This window comes from Anolis sagrei, chromosome 9 (assembly GCF_037176765.1).
Source record: "Anolis sagrei isolate rAnoSag1 chromosome 9, rAnoSag1.mat, whole genome shotgun sequence".
NCBI lineage: Eukaryota > Metazoa > Chordata > Lepidosauria > Squamata > Dactyloidae > Anolis > Anolis sagrei.
In genome coordinates this window covers 18,499,847-18,522,559 of record NC_090029.1, presented here as the reverse complement: position 1 = coordinate 18,522,559, position 22,713 = coordinate 18,499,847, and the positions used below count along the sequence as shown (strand labels likewise).

At 43.0% G+C, this 22,713-nt stretch overlaps 1 protein-coding gene across 1 annotated transcript; it reads left to right on the top strand.

The window, feature by feature from the left end:
- The first annotated feature begins 997 nt into the window (after positions 1–997).
- CILP (cartilage intermediate layer protein) lies at positions 998–21,499 on the top strand. The gene is made up of 9 exons (XM_060755616.2): positions 998–1,196; positions 3,905–4,057; positions 8,907–8,990; positions 10,310–10,579; positions 11,265–11,450; positions 13,838–14,152; positions 15,925–16,033; positions 17,099–17,256; positions 18,014–21,499. The coding sequence occupies exons 2-9, from the start codon at positions 3,994–3,996 to the stop codon at positions 20,359–20,361; spliced, it is 3,534 nt and encodes a 1,177-aa protein (XP_060611599.2). The 5' UTR covers positions 998–1,196; positions 3,905–3,993; the 3' UTR covers positions 20,362–21,499.
- The last annotated feature ends 1,214 nt before the right edge of the window (positions 21,500–22,713 follow it).

Genomic DNA, 22,713 nt, shown 5'->3' with positions numbered 1-22,713 from the left:
CAAACATACAGAAATAATTATTAGGCCTTGACAGTTTGAAACAAAGGACTTCCACAACTCTGAGTGTTTGATTGGTGGTTGCCTGGGATGTGCTGTCTGTTGTAGTTGCCGATTGGTCTTCGAGTTTGGAGGCAAATTTAATAAATTGTCATTGGTATATTTGAAGACTTGTGTTTATTATTTTGCCCAGGAGGAAGGCGCAATGGGGCAAGAGATAATGGGTTGAAATGGGTTTTGATGTCTCTGTTTTGGTCTATACCAGTGGTTCTGAACCTGGGGTCTCCAGATATTTTTGGCCTTCAACTCCCAGAAATCTTAACAGCTGGTAAACTGGCTGGGATTTCTGAGAGTTATAGGCCAAAAACATCTGGGGACCCCAGGTTCAAAACCACTGGTCTATACAATGGGTGCCAACCAGGGAAACAAAAGGGTGCTCAGGGTGTTAGTAAATTCAATGAAGAACCCAGAGAGGGGATCTGACCTAGCAATAATGATGAGCAAACATTCCCAGCAATGGAACTAATTAGCGTCAGGAAAAACTCTGTGGCTCTTCCTAAGCCTGTGTTCTGGTTGTCTTCTCAGGTCATTGTGAAAGAATTATGTTTGGACATTCCCTGAAGGGTGGGGTGTGTATAGTGCTTATACAACATTCTAGATAGGTTCAATGAAGGGTAGCTTGAAACTGGGGAAAAATATGATCACAGGTTCTCAATGGTTTCCTATAAAGTTGCAGATTCTGGGGTTCACTCCGTGGGGTTTTTGACAACACACCTGAACATCCCTGATGATTAGATGTGCATTCAGCGACATTCAGACTCTGCAAATCTCAGCCATTCAGACATTGGCTGTCAAAATAAGCTCAGTGCAATATATCTATGTATGTTTCTGTACATTTCTGTTTGGCCGTCTCTTTTAGGGCACTGCCTCTTTCCTTGCTGGCTGTGTTAGCCTTTCCCTGACTCTAGAGACAACTTTCAATTTGCGCTCCCTCCTTTTCCAGAGAGTCCGGAGAGCTCTGGTTTCCTTGCTGCTGGAGCAGGTTTTCCATCTGTGTGGCTCAATGCCACACACACACACATACACATAAGCTCTCCAACCGAGGGATATAAGGAAAGGCCCCCGCAGTTTGGGAACGTTCAGAAGGAGTGCCTTTTGGACAAGGGTGTGGGGAACGGCGCAAAGAAGAGAAGAGTTAGGTAAGTCTCCACTTCCATTACTTTCCGCATTCCCAACTTTCCTGATCATTACCAAATGCGACAAAATCCAAGCTTCACCATCCTTAACTCATGTTTAAACACATTTGGCATGGGATGGTTGTTATATTATCTGCGACATAAAGATCAAGAAACTAGGAAGGAAGCACCTGAAGTTCCATCGGTTTCAGTTCAATGGTTTGACTGCAACACCCATCAGCCTTCGTTGGCAAAGACAATAGTGGAAGAAGTTGTGATTTTACAATACGGAATATTTAAATTAAAGGATAGGGCAGGTATAAAGTTTTATATCCTTTTACCAAGTCTTTTGGTGCCTCGCCGTAGCAGTTGGCCATAGTTAAAGTGATGTCAAACTGCATTAATTATACACTGTAGATCTTGTGATCTTACCTTTGAGAATGTTACATTGCATTGATTTCAAGGAGATGCATTCCAATGAAATAGATAAACAAAGTTGGGGAAAATGAACCAAGAAAAAAAATGGTTACCTTTCTATCTGTCTGGTCAGCTTTTCTGTAGTGTATCTCCTCTTCCATTTTGAAAATGTGTGCATAATTTAGTTTTGTTAGTATGTAACTTCTTGAGAACTTAGAATTTAGCTTCTCAGGAACTTTTAAAATTGAAAGTTTCTAGATCCTGTGGATATAAATATAAACATGAGGTCCTGTGCCTCTAACCTAAGTCCTGCTATATGCATGGATGTATATTTACGTACTGCTATTTTTTAGAAGTAGTTATTGTTTAGCTCCATCATCGGTTGCCTTCACAGTGCTCTCTGGATGTGGGTGAGTTAAAATTCCCATCATCCCAGATCAATTCTCATTAAATTGCACCAGCCGTTGAAGTTTGTCATGGTGGGTTTGTGTGGCATATTTGGCCCAGATCCAACAAGCCATCTAGGAGCCATCCCTATACATACATATATATATATATATACAGGCATGTAGCCAGGGGGGGGGGCTCGGGGGGCTTCAGCCCCCCCCGAAATTTTCATGGTGGTTCGCGAAAAGGCCTTATTGGTGCATTATTTAAACTGTTATGTTTATTCATATCATGATCTGATCACCATACTCAATATATCCCATATGCATGGGGGTATTGGGGTAATGATACAAAAGGTTTGCTAGGGTAGACCCTCTTTCACTCAGATTCAGCCCCCCCCCCGAAACTCAGCCCCCCCCCCCCGAAATCCCCCCTGAAAAATTTTTTAGCCCCCCCCGAAACGAAATCCTGGCTACGGGCCTGTATATATATATATATATATATATATATATATATATATATATGCTTAAGTCAGTGTATCGCAACCTTCCTAATGCCGTGACCCCTTAATACAGTTTCTCATGTTGTGGTGACCCCCAACTATATATTTATTTTTGTTGCTACTTCATAACTTTAATTTTGCTACTATTATTATTCGTAAGGTAAATATCTGATATGCAGGATGTATTTTCATTAATAGGATCAGATTTGGCACAAATACCCGATATGCCCAAATTTTAATATTGGTGGGCTTTGGGAGCGGGGGTTGATTTTGTCATTTGGGAGTTGTAGTTGCTGGGATTTATAGTTCACCTACAATCAAAGAGTATTCTGAACTCCAACAACAATGGAATTGAACTAAACTTGACACACAGAACTCCCCTGACCAAGAGAAAATACTGGAAGGTTTTGGTGGGCATTGACCTTGAGTTTTGGAGTTGTAGTTCATCTACATCCAGAGAGTACTGTGGATTCAAACAATGATGGATCTGGACCAAACTTGGCACCAATCCTCAATATGCTGAAATGTGAACACTGGTGGAGTTTGGAGAAAATAGACCCAGACATTTGGGAGTTGTAGTTGCTGGGATTTATAGTGTGGTTACAATCAGAGCATTCTGAACCCTACCAACAATAGAATTGGCCAAACTTCCCACACAGAACTCCCATGGCCAACAGAAGACACTGTGTTTTCTTATGGTCTTTGGTGACCCCTCTGACACCCCCTTACAACCCCCCCCCCCAGAGGTCCTGACCCCCAGGTTGAGAAATGCTGGCTTAAGTACTCAGTTATACCTGGGTTAGATATTGATAAAATTGCACACCCTACAGGCTACATTTCTGTCTGATTGCGAAAACCATTGCTTATGGCAAGAATTCTGTATTTGCATGACTTTCTCAGCATCTGTTCCAGAAAATGTCCAGTTTTGCTGAGTAGGAACAGATTAAGTTACAGGATGGCCAAGCTGAAGCCTTCTTGGCCTTATTGGTCCCTCCCGGCTCAATCCGGAGGCGTTTAATGCTTCTCTGAAGGGGCCTCCAGGACCGTCATCTGCAGAATAGATTGAGGGGCGATGGTTAAGCGGATCAGCAGACGGGCTCGAGGATGCAGCCTCCGCTCAGTGCGTCTTCCCCATGGATGTTTGATGAATGGAGCCACGCCAGGAGTTTGGAGAAAAACAGCCACCCAATTTCCCCGTAAAACAGAACAGGGATAGGCAGCCAGGTTGCAAATCCTCTTGTCTGCTTCGTCCTTGGCCAAAAAGCCTTTTAGGGCAGACCCTCCTTGCAATGTCAGACTGCCCCGGTATATATACTAACCAAGAGAAGAGAAAAACCAAGGGTGTGTTTTTTGTTGTTGTTTCCCATTGGGAATCCAGACCAGATTGATGGAAACATATCCCTCTCCCTTTCTTTTCCATTTCCAGGCTGTTTGTGGAAGAGACTGCAAGGAAAAAAAGATAAAGGCCTAGATGCATTTCGTCTAACTAGGATCCGTCCTGCCTGGGAGAAAAGAATGGGTCTGATACAGCCATGGTGTCTCGCCACTTTGCTTTTTCTCAAAATGTCCTGCATCTTTGGTGAGCATCTTTAATAATGATAATATATTTGGAAAGGCAAAAGATTTAAAGAAACCAGAGCATGATGATATTTTATTTTATTTATTTACCATATTTATATACTGCCTTTCTCAGCCCGAAGGCGACTCATGGCAGTTTACATTCAGCACAATTCGATGCCCCCCCCCAACATATAAAATACAATTTAAAACATTAGCATATAAAATATTGGTTCATAAAAAGTCAATTAAAACATAAATCCTTTCGTTCCGTGGTCTATCATTGCCTGTTACATTGCATTTGCAAATGTCTACTCAAAAACCCAGGTTTTAACCTTTTTGCGAAATGTTTAGAGGGAGAGGGGCAATCTAATATCCCTAGGAAGGGTGTTCCCAAGCTGAGGAGCCACCACTGAGAAAGTTCTGTCTCTCGTTCTCACCATACACATCTAAAACGGAGGCGGGACCTAGAGCAGGGCCTCCCCAGATGATATTAAAGTCCTACATGGTTCATAAGGGGAGATTCGTTTGGACAGGTAAGCTGGGCCGGAGCCGTTTAGGGCTTTATAGGCTAAAGCCAGCACTTTGAATTGTGCCCAGTAGCAGACTGGCAGCTATATATATATATTTGGAAGACATGCATTTCACATTGACAAAGTGTCTTATAAGAAGGCTGGGGAAGAGATTCTCGAAGGATTACTGCAGCCTCCTTGAGTCCCACTTTCAGGGAAAGGACAAAATATGATGATAACTCAAGGGAAGGCAAATGATTCTTGGCCCTCCACATTGGCAGGTTTAATTATATCCAGATCCAATCAATATGTTCTTCTTAGGAATCTCTAGGTCTTCCAGTTTGACTCAGTGGTCAAACTCCATTGACAGAGTCATGTTGGAAGAGATTGAGATACCCAAAGGATTTTGAGGTCTTCCAAGGCAACATTAAGGAACATATCCATTGAGTTAGAGACCTCTAAGGAGAACATCTCTCTATGAGTATCCAGGTCTTCTAGAACAACTCAAGGCTGACAGAGTTGCCTTGGAAGATCTAGTAAATCCTGGAGTTCATTGCCAGGTGGACACTGGTGGTCTCTTAAGAGTCCTCCTGAAATTCTGAACCCCAAGACTCCATCAGATGGAGCCTTGGCAGTAAAAGTAGAATTCTAGAGGTGCTTTCTGCTTCCTCGTCCAAAGGAAATATGGAATTCTGGGAACTGTAGCTTTGTGAGGCATCAGCAGAATTATTTATTTATTTATTTATTGCTGGCCTCTCCTGATGGCTCGAGGTGGGTTACAACATTGCTAAAACACACATTCATCTAAAAACATTCTTTAAAATACACATATTAAAACATACTTCCACAAAATACCTATTAAACACACACACAAAAAGATTAAAGACATTGTAAAACTACAGCACTCATGATTCCATAGCTTGGAGCCATGGCAGTTCAAGTGGGGTCAAACTGAACCAATTCTATAATGTTGAGCTAGACTTGTATTGGAGACCTGAATGATGCTATCCAAGGTATTGAACCTCAGATCAGTTCAGTACCTTGGAGAGCTCTGTTTCCACCCTCAGCTTAAGCAGCTGAGTGGGAAAAGGAAAGTGCCTGAGGACAGGAATTATGGGAGTTGAAGCCCAAAACACCTGGAGGGCCAGAGTTTGGCCATGCCTGGTATAGTTGCACACACAACTTTTCTTAGTTTGTGACTGCAAAAATAGTTACTAGGAGTTTCCTGACTGGATGATGATTTTTTTTTTGCGCTAAGCGTATTTCAGTCAAATCCAATGCAGAAGATACAATAACATTGCACGCAGGCAAGAGGAAAAAAACGGAAAAACTTTACTTTTATCAGCAGAGTTAAAACATAAACTTACAATATTACAAACAGTGCAACAAACTTACATAGTCTTTGTAAGCAATACAGAATAAGGCTTCTTCATCTTGATCCAAACGAGAGAGCAGTAGAAATGGTTGAGCAAAATGACCGAGCAAAGGCTTCTCAGAGCAAAAGCTGAACTGTATTCTAAAAACCATACAGTTATACCCCACCAGGTATGGTCCAAACTTACTAGTTGACATACACTAGTAGCTCTACATAATAATTAACAGCATAAGGTTTTCTTTAACACACACATACTTGATCCTGTTAAGACTTACTGTAACAGATTTTGCTTATGATTAGAATGAAACAAACATTTCAAGCCTTTGGATTCATTTCGCACTTAGCTTTGTGTAAAATGGGGTTTAATCCAGCAATTAATGAAAAAAACAAAAGGCGAAGCTTTCCAGTGAGTGCTAAACATGCACAGAAAAGTGTAAATATCACGTTTGGACTTAGCTGGTCCATAAAGGCTCGTTCTAAGAGCTGTGGTGGTGCAATGGGTTAAACCCTTGTGCTGGCTTGACTGCTGACCTGAAGGGTGGGTTGATAACCTGAAGGTTGCTGGTTTGAATCTGTGAGATGGGGTGAACTCCTGTCTGTCAGCTCTAGCTTGGGGAGACGTGAGAGAAGCCTCCCACAGGATGGAAATACATTTGGTTGTCCCCTGGGTAACATCTCACAATTCTATCTCACCAGAAGCGACTTGCGGTATGTTCTCAAGGTGCATCTGCTACAATAAAAAGGTTTGTTCTAGAGTGAATTGTTATGTCTTTAGCAAATAAGTTTCCAAAAGAGATTAGAAGCGTTTAGCAGAGGCAAAAACAGAAACACAACTCAAACAGGACAAACAGAAACATTAAACGGATGCAAGCAAAATGAGAATATTCCCGAACAAACTAATCCCATAGTTGTAGTAAGACCAGCAGGAGGGTTGCCAAGATTGTGGTTCAGCAGTTTGCCTTAGGCGGCTTAAAATTTTCCATTGCTTTGATTTCAAAGGCTAAAAATAAAAATATATACCTCGAATAGTGCAGGGGATCAGCACCAAGAACCCTGTGGCCCAGAAACCTGAGGATTGGCCAAAGCAGTGCAGTAAATGCCAAATAGCGGCTGTATTGACTTATTTTACTTGCCTACCTTCTAGATTCCCCCAACGCACTTTTGCCTTTCTTTCATCGGCTGCCTGCCTTTGAAGTTTGATATTAAAATGACATCATGTCTTGTCTTCGCGCAAAAGGATGTGAGAGAGGCGCAATAAAGTCTTGCTGTTCGCCAGATTGTAGCACGCATCCAACTCTCCTTTGCATCAGCAGATGTCCCATGTTAGAGAATGGGAGCCAACTTGGGATGGCATAAGTCATGATGATAATGATAACAACAACAACAACAACAACAACAACAACAACAAGAACAAGGCTCTGTTGCTGTAGGACATGATTATGGGGTTGGCCCATAATTCAAATAAAACTTTGGCCAAGACAGTTGCAGAAGAGCTCATGTCTAAGAATGACCAAACTGATGGAAATGCAACAACACTTAGCACTGAAGAGTAGAAAGGAATAACAGATAGCTTGACTTGAAATGACCTCTCTTCGTGCTTCCTGAGCCTTCTGATCTTCTTAGAGATGTTTTCTCCACTTCTTCTACTTTCCATTACTCCTGTCTCAACCTTCTAAGAAGTAGTCAAGATAGATCATCACCCTGAGTAACTTTCCTCGCTCAGAATGGAGTTCCCACAATAAAGCGGAGTGCCTTTCTCCAAGCCATTGGTGTGTTTGCTGGTATAAAATCCTAGAGTTGGAAGAGATCCTCAAAGGCCATCCAGCCCAACCCTCTTCTGCCATGTATGAACACCCAATCAAAGCAGCAGTCACCAGCCAATCCCTCTCCAATGCCAGAAATACAGCTTAATGGTGTGACATTAGAAAATGGTGATCATTTCTGTTTCCTTGGCAGTCACCTCTCCACAAAAGTCAACATTGACACTGAAATAAACACCGCCTGAGCTCTGTGAGTGCAGCTTTTTCCAAATGAAACAGAGAGTGTTTGAGGACCGGGACATCCACAGGGATACCAAGGTGCTATTTAAAAAGCTATTGTCCTCCCAACCCTGCTTTATGCCTGAGAGACGTGGACTGTCTACAGACGTCACATGCAACTCCTGGAACGATTCCATCTGAATTGCCTCTGGAAAATCCTACAAATCTCTTGGGAAGACAAGTGTACAAATGTCAGCATGCTGGAAGAAGCAAAGACCACCAGCATTGAAGCGATGGTCCTCCACCATCAACTCCGCTGGACCGGCCACGCTGTCCAGATGCCTGACCACCATCTCCCAAAGCAGTTGCTTTACTCCGAACTCAAGAATGGAAAACAGAATGTTGGTGGACAAAAAAAGAGATTTAAAGATGGGCTCAAAGCCAACCTTAAAAACTCTGGCATAGACACGGAGAACTGGGAAGCCCTGGTCCTTGAACACTCCAGCTCGAGGTCAGCTGTCACCAGCACTGCTGTAGAATTTGAAGAGGATGGAGGGCAAAAGAGAGAAACGTGCCAAGAGGAAGGTGCGTCAAGCCAACCCTGACTGGGACTGCCTTCCACCTGGAAACCAATGCCCTCACTGCGGGAGAAGATGCAGATCAAGGATAGGGCTCCACAGTCACCTATGGACCCACCAACACACTGATCCTGGAAGACTATCCTACTCAGACAACAAGGGATTGCCTAAGTAAGTAAGTAAGGCAGATGGCCATCCAGCCTTCGCTTAAAACCTCCAGAGAAGGAGACTCCACTGGACTCCAAGGCAGCAGATTCCACTGCTGAACGTTCTTCCTAACTGCATTACTTCTACAGTATAGATACATCCTTCAATTTTGTCTGTGAAATGCCAAAGGGTATGTTGTTGTGGGAAATAGATGACGCTATCATTATCACTGGGATATATTTTTTTCCAGCTAATTTAACTTTGTTTTTTCCTCCCAAAGGTGAGCCAATTTTAAAGCAATCGGTCCGCAGGATCCAGCCTGGAGAGAGACCTTACAGCCTTTCTGCCAAACGTGGTTCAGACAGTAAGTCATGTCCCATCTTGGGCAGTTTGTTTTAAGAAAGGAGGATGTATTGCACTCCTCTGTTCCCTTAAAAGAAACAAATATACATAAATGACTTAATTTAAAACAGATCCAACCATGGCCTTCTTCCCTAATGGAAAACATGTTTAGACTTGCTGCTGCCCAACGCAGATGCCGGCTGTGGCCAAAAGAAATGCAGCTTCACTGTTTTGGCTGGAAAACTGGAAAGAGAGCATGGAAGTGCAGTTTGTGCCTCTATCTAGAACACTGCACAGAGCTGGGAGACAGGGAAACATTCCATAGATAAAAACCCATATTTGTGGACCTGAACCATACCATGCGTTCAAAAGGCAACAATGATGTCGAGCACGAATTTAGGAGGCCCTGCCGAGACAGAGGCCGGCCAGACCCAAAAAGAGGATCCGGACACCTGGCGAGACAATAAGCACCCAGAAAGAATGTTCCCCTATTTTCCCAAATAAATCTCACCAAGTTAAAGGAAAGCCACCGACTTGTTTATTTCATTCCAGCTGGAACAGATGACGACCACAATCATTTGCCCAGAAGGAGGTATATTATCCTTCCCAGTTGGTTCTTTGCTGATTAGGTTTAAAAATGATTCATTGTTGTTTTCTACAAATCTACAAAAGGCTAAATTGTGTTAAATTGATGTAATGTTTGATTCTTAAGTTTTGATTCTTAAGTTTTTGGCGCAGGCCATGTCGGATATCGAATCGTAAGTAAGAATTCAACAAATCGGATATGACTTACGACAACTAACGAAAAAATTGCACACCCCTAACAACTACATCAATGAATCCATAGCATTGAGTCAAGGCACTAAGGCAGTTAAAGTGGTGTCAAACTGCATTCATTTCACAGTGCAAATGCACCCTGTTTGAGCCTCTCCAGGCACTGAGGTTCTAAGGAGAGGATCTTCATTAACATGGTTTGTAGGAACCAAGTCATGGCCTTCTTGGTGGTTTTCCCTTTTTATGTCAGGCAGAATACCCCCTTTTTGCAGTCTTGCAACTGTAAATAAAGTTCTTCATCACTGATACAAAGGGTACCCAACATTTGGGAGAGACTAGGTTCTTGTGCGTTTTTTCGGGCTATAGGGCCATATTCTAGAGGCATTTCTCCTGACGTTTCGCCTCTGAGGATGCTTGCCATAGATGCAGGCGAAACATCAGGAGAAATGCCTCTAGAACATGGCCCTATAGCCCGAAAAAACCCCACAAGAACCTAATGATTCCAGCCATGAAAGCCTTCGACAATACATTTGGAAGAGATGTCAGTACTCCTTCTTTGTTGCTCAGACCACGGAACATGGACCACGTGGTTCAACATTGACCACCCCGGAGGCAGTGGGGACTATGAGCGCCTGGATGCCATCCGTTTCTACTACCGGGAGAGGCTCTGCCCAAGTCCCCTCCGCATTGAAGTCCGGACAACTGACTGGATCCCTGCAGCCAACACAGGCCAAGTGGTCCACTTCAGTACCCAGGAGGGGTTCTGGTGCCTAAACAAGGAGCAGCCGGAAGGGCAGACCTGCTTGAATTATGCGGTGCGCTTCCTGTGTCCAGCAGGTAAGGATTTCCGTTTGCTGATAGGACCTTCCAACAGCACTTTCTGTCCAAAGAAGAGAGAAGAGAGTGTAGTGGGTTGTTGTAGGTTTTTTTGGGCTATATGGCCATGTTCTAGAGGCATTTCTCCTGATGTTTCGCCTGCATCTATGGCAAGCATCCTCAGAGGTAGTGAGGTCTGAGGATGCTTGCCATAGATGCAGGCGAAACGTCAGGAGAGAATGCCTCTAGAACATGGCCATATAGCCCGAAAAAACCTACAACAACCCAGTGATTCCGGCCATGAAAGCCTTCAACAATACAGAGAGTGTAGTGTTCTTTTATGAAGGCTGATGGTGGGGGAACAGATGACAACAGAACATTTCACATTCCTGGCATCTGCCCTGATGGGAAAACCATTTTGGAGATTAAAACCCGGCCAATTTTAATCACTCACGTCTTGTGTTCACTATATTTTAATCTTTGTTCCGTGTGCTTTAACATATGTAGAAATAAGTTTTAATATGTGTATTTTATATAATGATTATGTGTCTCAGCTATGTTGTAGCATGCCCCAAGCCATGAGAAATAAAGGGCATTGCTTCCGATATTGGAGAAGAGCCCGTTCTAAAAATTATTGGAAAGAGAGAGAAAATGATGCAAGGTTCCTGTTGATTTGATAATACTTGCAGATAATTGCTGTTTCCAGATTCCTTACCTCAGGATTCAAAAACCCTGTGGTCTTCATGGTCAAAGTGGAGTGAGTGCTCTGCAAAGTGTGATCAAACTGGCATCCAGACCCGGACCAGGACTTGCTTAGCTGAAAGCCTTTTGGACCCACGCTGTGAAGAAGTGAGCGAAGAAGGGAGGCGCTGCCTGGGATCACCTTGCTCAGGTGCCTTATCCATAACTTCATCTCTAACCCTATCTAACTCTATCCAACTCTGCCTCTAACCCTAACTCTTACCCTAACTATCTAACTCTAATTTTATCTAACTCTAACCCTATCTAACTCTAAACCTTACCCTATCTAACTCTAATTGTATCTAACACAAACCCTATCTAACTCTTACTCTAACTCTAACCCTATCTAACTCTTACCCTAACCCTATATAACCCTAATTGTATCTAATTTTAACCCTATTTAACTCTAACTCTTACCCTATCTAACTCTAATTGTATCTAACTCTAACCCTATCGAACTCTAACCCTTACCCTATCTAACTCTAATTGTATCTAACACTAACCCCATCTAACTCTTACTCTAACTCTAACTGTACCTATCTAACTCTAACCCTATCTAACTCTTACCCTAACCCTATATAACCCTAATTGTATCTAATTCTAACCCTAACTATCCCTAACTGTATCTAACTCTAACCTTAACTTACCCTAACCTTACCTAATTCCAATCCTAACCCTATCTAATGCTAACTCTATGTAATGCTAACTCTAACACTAATTGTATCTAACTCTAACCCTATGTCTTACCCTAACTCTAACTATCTAACTGTAACCACAACTCTTAATCTAAACCTATCTAATTTTAACCCTAATCCTATCTAACTCTAATGCTAATTCTAACCCTACCTAACACTAGCCCTAATCTGTAGCAACTTTAAGGACCTATTGCCTTAATGTCCTTTTCTGTGCACTTGCAATTGTGCACAAAATATGACTATATACTCAAAGCAGGCTCTGTGGCTAGATCACAGGGATATCCATGTCATTTTGGAGTGTGTGGGGAAAACAATGTTTTCTAGTTAGCAAGACAGCCAAAAATATGGAGGATCTCACTCTCGTGTTTCTTTTTCATGATTAGGCTTTTCTTGACTAGGCTGAAATGTTGTAATACTTGCTTGGCTGTAGCCGCAAAACATCTGGAAGGCACTTGCTTGTGAACGAATGGTCTGGACATTGCAACCACAATTTTATGAGTTTATTTTCTTGGCTTTAATTGATTGGTTTTGAAACTGTATTTTAATGAAGGCTTCATTTTGTAAGTTGTAGTGTTAAACCAAGTGAGTGACACTTTTGGCAGATAGATTAGATCTAAATTAGGTAGGTAGATAGATAGATAATAGATGCATAGATAGATGGACAGATAATAGATGCATAGATAACACTATGTAACAAAATTTGAAAAAAAGTTCAGATAGATAGATAATAGATGCATAGGTAGATAGCAGTTTAATAAACCTTTTCCATATTTTTATGATATAACCAATTACGAAATGACATTTATAACCCAGGCACAAATATCGTTTTACATCTATATAAATAAAAATGTAATATTCGTTTGTGGGATTAACAGAACTCAAAAACCACTGGACAAATTGACACCAAATTTGGACACAAGACACCTAACAACCCAATGTATGTCCTTCACTCAAAAATTGATTTTGTCATTTGGGAGTTGTAGTTGCTGGGATTTATAGTTCACCTACAATCAAAGAACATTCTGAACCCCACCAACGATGGAACTGAACCAAACTTGTTCAGAATGCTCTGTGATTGTAGGTGAACTATAATTCCCAGCAACTACAACTCCCGAATGTCAAGATTCTATTTTCCCCAAACTCCACACGTGTTCACATTTGGGCACATTGAGTATTCGTGTAGAGTTTGGTCTAGATCCATCATTGTTTGAGTCCACAGTGATCTCTGGATGTAGGTGAACTACAACACCCAAACTCAAGGTCAATGTCCACCAAACCCTTCCAGTATTTTCTGTTGGTCATGGGAGAACTGTGTGCCAAGTTTGGTTTAATTCCATCATTGGTGGAGTTCAGAATGCTCTTTGATTGTAGGTGAACTATAAATCCCAGCAACTACAACTCCCAAATGACAAAATCAATTTTTTTTTAATGAAGGACATACATTGGGTTGTTAGGTGTATCATGTCCAAATTTGGTGCCAATTGCCCCAGTGGTTTTTGAGTTCTGTGAATACCACAAACGAACATTACATTTTTATTTATATAGATTATTATTATTATTATTATTATTGATAGAGGGAGCACGGGAGGAGAGGAAGAGGGTGAAAGAGAGGTCTTTAAATATTATCATTTAAACTTAGAGTAGAAATCACCCAATCTTCGAGATGTTTGGGACTTCAGTTCTCTACAGTCTAGCAACATTGAAGGGTCACCTTCTTCTGACACCAATAGCTGAATGTAACATCAACTCTCATGCAAGTCCCATTGATTCCATAAATCGTAGTGGTTCCAGAGGAAAAACATAATAATGTGTATTCAAATGCATTTTCTCCTCCCTGTCGAAGTGTGCAACCTGACTTGTTCCATGGGTCGTGTGAACGCGGAGTGCGATGCTTGCATGTGCGAGGAGAATCTGCTGCGAGGAAAGGTCTCCCTTCCGGACGGGGCCCCTGCGGTCGCTGCCTCCATCTACTTACAGGCCAAAGCAACCAAGTTGCTAACCATAACGGATGACAATGGAGCGTTTCACATTCCTGGCATCTGTCCTGATGGGAAAACAACCTTGGAGATTAAAAAGCCAAGATACAGGACCGCTTTGGTTACGGTGCCGGCGAATCCTGGACGTTCCTCTTTGGTCCAGGTTCACTTGAAAAGAGCAGGTAAAGAGAGATTCGGATTCAGATATCTTCAGCTTCAGAGGGGGGTGAGATCTGTTACCTCATACCTAAAACACTCTCAGAGGTGGCCCTAGGTAATTTTCAATGGTAAGCAAACAGTATTTTGCCCCCCCCCCCCCCCAACCAATCACTGTTATATATTTTCTGTTCGTCGTGGGAGCTCTGTGTGCCATATTTGGTTCAATTCCATCATTGGTGGAGTTCATAATGCTCTTTAATTGTAGGTGAACTATACATCCCAGTAACTACAACTCGCATATGTCAAGGTCTATTTTCCCCCAAGAGCACTTCAAGAGCACCCCTGGGCAAAATCAACTATACTGCAAATGCTTACTTTGCGTAATGGGTTGAGCCGCCCCTGAACACTCATAAGATCCTTTCCTTGTAAGGGAAAATGAGAACAGATCTAGTTTTTGCTGGTAGCCCTTATTCTCTAGTCCACAGGGGAAGAATCTCAGGGTGAGAGCACCGTCTTGAAAGATGGGCATACAATCATAACGTTGGAAGAGACCACCTGAGCCATCTAGTCCAACCCCATCCTGCTATGCAGGAAGACACTATCAAAGTATATATATTAGGGGTGTGCAAAAATTGAATTGTAAGACACATCAAATGTATGCATTCAAATTGATATTAGAAAGATGCAAGAAAGGGGGAAATTTTAGAATCGAAATACTCACCAATCATTTTTGTTAAGATTGTGTATCATTTGGATGCCTCCCAAAGTCTGTTTAATTTTCAATATAAGCATTAAGCAACTTTGGCCAAAAGGCCACTTATTTATTTATCGTGTCATCAGCAACCAGACCATTGTGTTACATTTCTAACAGAACAAAACAAACAAACAGATAAAAAAAAACCTACAAATTTTGCAAACTTGGTAGTTGATTAAATGTCTTTTGACCAGTATCTGGCCACTTGGAGTGCCTCTGGTGTTGCCGCAAGAAGGTCCTCCATTGTGCATGTGGCAGGGCTCAGGGTGCATTGCAGCAGGTGGTCAGTGGTTTGCTCTTCTCCACTTTGTAGCCCCATTTGTTGAGATTGGCTCTGCATCTTGTGGTGCCAGAGCGCAGTCTTTTCAACGCCTTCCAAGTCGCCCAGTCTGCTGTGTTTAAATTAAGACCTTTCTGCTGGTTGCCATAAGGAAGGTCAGCTAGAGCAGGAGACTGAGAACACAGTATTATGGGAAATGTAGTTTGGGAAGGTGAGCCCCCCTGTGGCAGAGAATGTAAAAGGCCCTGCCCTAAACTACATTTCCCAGAATGCAGTGCTCAGCATCAGAAAGCCCAACAAGGGCTGCAGCAGCCCACCATTAAAAGTCAGTCTAATCATAATAAATAAAATTATTGAATCTGCAAAGAGGACTAAGGCAAGTAAGTAATAGTATAAATCTGTTATGTGGGTTATTGTGTGTCATATAGGCATTAAAGAAGATTGTTGTTGTGACTTTTTGACCGGGGGGGAGGGGGCGGACCAAAGATTGGAATGACTTTTTAAAACATGTTTTTTATCGATCACACATATATTTCCCCCATTTATTAGATGCAATGTTTTCCATTTGAATGGCAAACTCTACAACTGTAGATGATGGCTCATATATCATATCGAACCTTGTGACATTACCAAGGTCTACCTGCCGTATGACATTACACGGAGTCACAGATGTTTTCCTTGAGACCTATCCTTTGCAACTCTTGAAATTGAACACAGGAGACAATAAATTAATATTGAAGTTCTCTCTCCTTCAACTTTAGAAAAACCATATATGGTGACCCATCCAGAAAGCAAGGCGAGAAGAGAGGGGCAAAGTGTTTCGTTCTGCTGCAATGCTGTTGGAGACCCAGTTCCCAGTCGATATTTTTGGTAAGATATTAAGAGAAGGTCATAAAAGACATATGCTGGTTTTGCCTCTAATACTGACCATGCTGAAAAATAAATGACAAAATATTGCCATTACATTGGTGGCAAAGCAGCAATTATAGCTGTATTAAACATTGATTACAGTTTGCCTTCCATATCCGCAGATTCTGCACCCATGAATTCAACCACCCATGTTTCAAAATAGCAATAACAACAACAACAATTAGAAGGGTCAGAAAAATCTTGAGATCAAAGCTCAATGGAAGAAAAACAATAAAGGCAATCAATATGTTGGCTGTACCTGTAGTACACATCACGGAAAGCATAATTAACTGGGTGCAAGCCAAACTGGACATCCTGGATAGAAAAACAAAATATTATTACCATAAACCGAGCGCTGTACTTAAGAACTGACAAGAGCAGAGTTGGGTAGCATCTGCACACAGATGATACTGATCTCCAAAACTCTCTCCCAGTGGTTTCATGTAGATGTTAAATAACACTGGCGAAAGTGATGAGCCCTGTGGGACCCACAGTCTAATTGCCATGGGTTTGAGCAGGACTTCCCCAACACTAGTTTTTGGCTGCAATCTGAGAGAAAGGACTGGAACCACTGCAAAACAGCACCTCTCAGCCCCATACCCATTAGTCACTCCAAAAGGATACCATGGCTAATGGTATTGAAAGCCACTGAAAGGTCCAGGAGATCCAAACAAGTCACATTCCCCTTATCTAGTTCTCCACGTAGATCATCCAGCAAGGCGACCAAAGCCGTTTCTGTTCCATGACCCGGCCTGAAGCCAGATTGAAATGGGTCAGGAAAATCCGCTTCATCCAAGGACTCCTGGCGTTGTTGGCCACCACCCATTCCAGAATTTTACTAATAAATAGCAAAATTGACACCAGTCTATAGTTTTTGAGCATGGTCGGATTAAGGGATGAGTTTTTACTAAGCTAAAACCAGAGACAGGAGACCAGGAAAACACAAAATGGTGAGGAAGTGTTCCAAAGAAACAAGATAGCTTTGACACTGAGCCTTGATGATTTTCTGTCCTGAAATGTGTATAGGTTCCACAATGAAACCCTTCTGGACCCAATGCTGTACAAATACAAGAACAACCTACTGCTCAAGAACTTGAAGGCGGACCATTCTGGGCAATATTTGTGCAAGACCAGCAACGAGGCAGGCTCTGTAAAGTCACAAGTGGCCACTCTTTCCATTATAGGTAAGGATGTTTTGGGGAAAGGTCAATTTATACACAATGGTAGGTGTTTTGTAACCCACCTTGAAGAGAGGAGGATAAGAAATAATAATAATAATAATAATAATAATAATAATAATAATAATAATAATATTTTTTTTTGTCGTGTCAGGAGCAACTTGAGAAACTGCAAGTCGCTTCTGTTGTGAGAGAATTGGCCGTCTGTAAGGACGTTGCCCAGGGGACACCCGGATGATTTGATGTTTTTATCATCCTTGTGGGAGGCTTCTCTCATGTCCCCGTATGAGGAGCTGGAGCTGATAGAGGGAGCTCATCCACCTCTCCCCGGATTCGAACCTGTGACCTGTCGGTCTTCAGTCCTGCCGGCATAGGGGTTTATCCCACTGTGCCACTGGGGGCTCCAATAATAATAATAATAATAATAATAATAATAATCACATTGAACCATTAGAAATGAAAGATGTCACTATATCTCAGCCACCCATGAAAGTATTTGGGAATTATGGATAAGGGATGTTCAACCTGCACTAACCTAGCTTGTCTAGCTATATAATAGCCCCTTCTCTGGAGTTTTTTAAACAGAAGCTGCATGGCCATCTGTCAGGGGTGCTTTGAATGCAATTTTCCTGCTTCTTGGCAAGGGGTTGGACTGGATGGCCCATGAGGTCTCCTTCAACTCTATGATTCTATTAATCTTTCTTCTTATGCCCCTAAATGAATCATTGTCCACCAAACCAATGTCAAAAATCTTTCTCAACAGGAAAGAATGAAGCTCCCTGCAACCCAATGCCTGAGAGTCATTTTATTCAGCTTCCCCATGACTGCTTCCAGAACTCAACCAACTCCTTCTCCTATGACGTTGGGAATTGTCCACCCAAGACATGTGCTGGAGCATTAGACAAAAGCCTCCGCTGCAAGGATGCCGTCGCCAACTGCTGTGGGGCCACCAAAATGGAGATGCGAGAGCTGTCGTGTGCCGGATACACCCTTCCCATCAAAGTGACGGTGGAGTGCGGTTGTCAGAAATGCACTGAGGCCAAAGTCGTGGTTCGAGGGAGAGCTGTGGCTTCGGACACAGATGAGCCCATGAGGTTTGGCCACATTTTCATGGGGAACCACCGGGTCGGCATGACAGGTTACAAGGGGACCTTCTCAGTTCAAGTGCCACCGAACACCGAGAGACTAGTGCTCACGTTTGTGGATCGCTTGCACAAATTTGTGAACACCACCAAAGTGTTGCCTTTCAACAAGAATGGTGGGTCCGTCTTCCATGAGGTCAAGATGTTACGGAAGAAGCCTCCCATCACTTTAGACTCCAATGAGACTAGTATGATCTCCTTGGGGGACATGGAGGGAGATGATCCCATGGGAAAACTGGAAATCCCTCCCAATACATTTTACAGACAGAATGGAGACCCCTACACAGGGAAAGTCAAAGCCAGCGTGACTTTCCTGGATCCAAGGAACGTCTCCAATGCAGCCATGGCACAAAGTGACTTGAATTTTGTGGACGATGAAGGCGACATGCTCCCACTGCGGACTTATGGCATGTTTTCCATGGATTTCACTGACGAAGCGGCCACAGAGTCTCTCAATGCAGGAAAAGTCAAAGTCCACCTGGATTCCTCCCAAGTTCGGATGCCAGAACACCTGGAAGGCATGAAGCTTTGGTCTCTCAACCCACAGACAGGCCTTTGGGAGGAAGAAGGGAACTTCCAGCTTGACCGGAGCCGGCGCAGCAAACGGGAGGAACGGACATTTCTGGTCGGCAACATGGAGATCAGGGAAAGGCGGCTTTTCAACCTGGATGTTCCTGAGAGCCGGCGGTGTTACATCAAGGTGCGTACTTACAGGAGCGAGAGGTACCTCCCCAGCGAGCAAGTGACGGGAGTTGTGGTTTCAGTCATCAATCTGGAACCCACACCAGGATATTCTACTAACCCTAGAGCGTGGGGCCGCTTTGACAGTGGGGTCACCAGCTCCAATGGAGTTTGTGTGCCGGCTTTCTGTGACGACCAAAACCCGGATGCCTACAGTGCCTACATCATGGCAAGTCTTGGGGGAGAGGAACTTGAGGCTGTCCCTTCCTCGCCAAGGCTTAATCCGTTTGCCATCGGAGTCCCACAGCCCTACCTCAGCAAGCTCAGGTATCAGCGGACAGATCACTTGGATCGTAATGTGAAGAAGACTGCTTTCAGGATCAGCGTGGCCAAGCCCTCCCCTAATGCTGCCGAAGAGAGCAACGGGCCCATTTACCCCTATGAAAAACTGCAAGAATGTGAAGCGGCTCCCTACACGGCTGCTCATTTCAGGTTTTACAGGGTAGAGGGGGACCGCTACGACTATAACACGGTTCCATTCAACGAAGATGACCCCGTCAATTGGATAGAGGACTACCTGGCTTGGTGGCCCCGGCCAGTGGAGTTTAGAGCATGTTACATTAAGGTGAAAATCAACGGGCCTCTGGAGGTCAACATACGATCCCGCAACATGGGCGGCACTCACCCCCGGACTGTTGGAAGGCTCTATGGCATCAGAGACGTGCGGAGCATCCGAGACCTGGACTACCCCAACCTTTCAGCCGCGTGCCTCGAATTCAAGTGCAGCGGCATGTTATATGACCAGGAACGTATCGATCGAACCCTTGTGAAAATCATCCCACAGGGAAGCTGCTACAGAGAGAGCGTTAACAGCATGTTGCACGAATACCTAGTCAACCACCTTCCTGTTGCCGTTAATAATGACTCCAGCCAATATACCATGTTGGCTCCTCTTGACCCGCTGGGCCACAACTATGGTATCTACACCGTTACAGATCAGGACCCGAGGACAGCCAAGGAAATAGCTTTGGGCAGATGTTTCGATGGCACCTCGGACAGCTCCTCAAGGATCATGAAGAGCAACCTCGGTGTCGCACTGACATTTAACTGCCAAGAAAGAGACGCGCAACAGCAAAACTTGTTCCAGGCTCTGCGGAACGTGCCCAGCCGGTATCCAGCAAGTCCTCTTCGAGAGAGGATAGGCGTACGAAGGCCGAGCCAAAGCCGCAGAGCTCTGATCCGAGGGAATGGCATGCCCTTGGTTAGAATTCCTCAAAAAGCCCAATAAGCTCCCAGCTGCCATCTCCGACACTACTAGCAGCTCTATGAAGATGCCAGACTATTTGGAAATGCATGCATCATTGGTGGCAACAGTTCCTTCCAGCAAGAGTAATGAGTCCACTCTGGATTTTCTTCTGAACTGTAAAGGAGCAAACACAGGGAGCTCCTTTAAAGCTCTGCCCAACCAATCAAAGGAATCTCAGATAACTCCTTTAAAGTTCAGACTAAAACCTGGAATGGATTTGTGGTCCCACTGACAAGGGAGCTACCAACTGTCACCATATGATGATACAAAGCCTCTTTTCCCAAACTGAAATGCTTGGAGATGGCCTTATAGTGACGTTCAGATCTTGTTCTAGGAATGCCACACAACAGTTTCTGGCAGACAGAATTCTACATTTCTACATTTCATCTTGTCCTAAGTTGGGTATTTTGGACTACAAACCCCACCAGCTCCGGATGGTCACTGGTTGGACTAATGAGAGTTGCGTCTGTTCAGATCTGCAAGGCAGCAAGATGGAACAGAAGCGAGGAGGAAAACAGGCATCCGGCAGCTGCTTTAGAATGCAACCGTTCTTAACACTCACATGTTGTTCTTTTCCAAAGGATGTCTTATTTAACAAAATCAGTTTGGCAGATTAGGAAAACTCAAGAATCAAATGCCTATCTACATTATTAGCTTGCACCTGCAAATGCTGAGAAAAATTAGCATAAAGAACAGTAGGCGGGATATGCAATGTAAAGGAATGTACATAAAATATTTTTTTAGTGGTACAACTGGCTTTGCCAACCCCATTAGCAAATATTATTATTAACCAATAAAGAAAAAGAAGTGATTTCTTAAGACTGGATTTAACTGTAAGATGTCCACCTGAATTGTGAACAATGGTATTTATTTTCCTTATTTGTTGAGTGGCTCTTTGTGTGCATTCGTTCCTGAAATACTTGGTGGATTCACTTATTAATGAGCTGAAGGCAGAACATGTGAAAAGGATCTAGGGGTCTTAGTAGACCAATAGGTAAAGATTGAATCAACTATGTTGGTGCAGCAGCTAAAAAAGCCAATGTAATTCTTGGCCTCATCAACAGGACAATGGTGTGTCCAGATCAAAATAAAAAATACCAGCATTGCTCTATTCTACTTTGGTCAATCCCACCTGGAAAAACATGTCTGGTCCTGGGCACCACAATTCAAGGATACTAGAAAATTGGGATGTATCCAGAAATTGATGAAGTGTCTTGTGAAACCCTCTTATAGTGCCAAGGCTTATTAAATATGGTTTTCTGTGGGCAAGTAGATGGCGACTACTGGATGGCACATGTTCTGTATCAGAAACTAGAGCTGATGTGGTCTATCCAATACAATTTTCTGAATCAGCACCCCAAATAATCAAATCAAATCTAAAGTTGACCAAAAACTGATTCGTAACTCTTTTGGTACTAATGTTAGAGAGTGGTCCCTGGTCAAAGTGGTCACTGGTCAAAAAAAGATTGGAAACCACTGAGATAGAGCAAGCTTCCGTTGTGCTGCTCCAGAGACTAGTAAGGTGCACCTTTCCCCCTATATAAATCTCTCTAAAAATGAGATGCATCTTAGAATTGCAGGCGTATCTTATGTATTGTTATTGGTGATAATGAAATTAGGGTACGTCTTACATTCAGTGGTGTCTTGCAATTTAAGAAATGCATTCAAATAGCCTGAAAAGCTGGTTCCCGGTCCTACTTCCAGCATCTCTTGCCCCAACCCTTCCAGAGAGAAATACTATATTTCTTATAATAATAATAATCATAATAATAATACTTTATATTCCGCCCTATGTCCCAGAGCGGATTACAGCATATATACAAAGGGGTTCCCAACTTGTGGTCTGTGGACCATCAGTGGTCTGCAAGAACTAAAATATGGTCTGCGTCCTCACTGTTACTACACCATTGAAACAAGAGTGACTGGTCTCGTGAAACCCTCTTATAGTGCCAAGAATTATTTATTTATTTATTTGCCATATTTGTATACCGAGTATATTTGTGAGCAGATGGCGACTACTGGATGACATAAGTTCTGTATCAGAAACAAGAGCCCATGTGGTCTATTCAATGCCATTTTCTGAATCAGCACCCCAAATAACCAAACCGAATCTAAAGTTGACCAAAAACTGATTCGTAACTCTTTCGGTATTAATGTTAGAGAGTGGTCCCTGGTTAAAAAAAAGGTTGGGATCCATTGATATATACAGACACAGGCAAACATTCAGTGCCTTGACGCAATGAAACACAAGTACACAAAGCCAAAGGCTTCCCCTTTCATCTCCAGCTCTGGGAGAGGTGCTAATCTATATTTCCAAGCCGAGGAGCCAGCGTT

What these genes read in the sequence shown, in the direction of transcription:
- CILP (XM_060755616.2), top strand. Translation starts at nt 3,994, where the DNA reads ATGGGTCTGATACAGCCATGGTGTCTCGCCACTTTGCTTTTTCTCAAA. An exon ending in TGCCAAACGTGGTTCAGACA is followed by an intron (nt 8,991 to 10,309) that starts GTAAGTCATGTC and finishes TTTGTTGCTCAG; the next exon opens with ACCACGGAACATGGACCACG. An exon ending in CCTGGGATCACCTTGCTCAG is followed by an intron (nt 11,451 to 13,837) that starts GTGCCTTATCCA and finishes TCCCTGTCGAAG; the next exon opens with TGTGCAACCTGACTTGTTCC.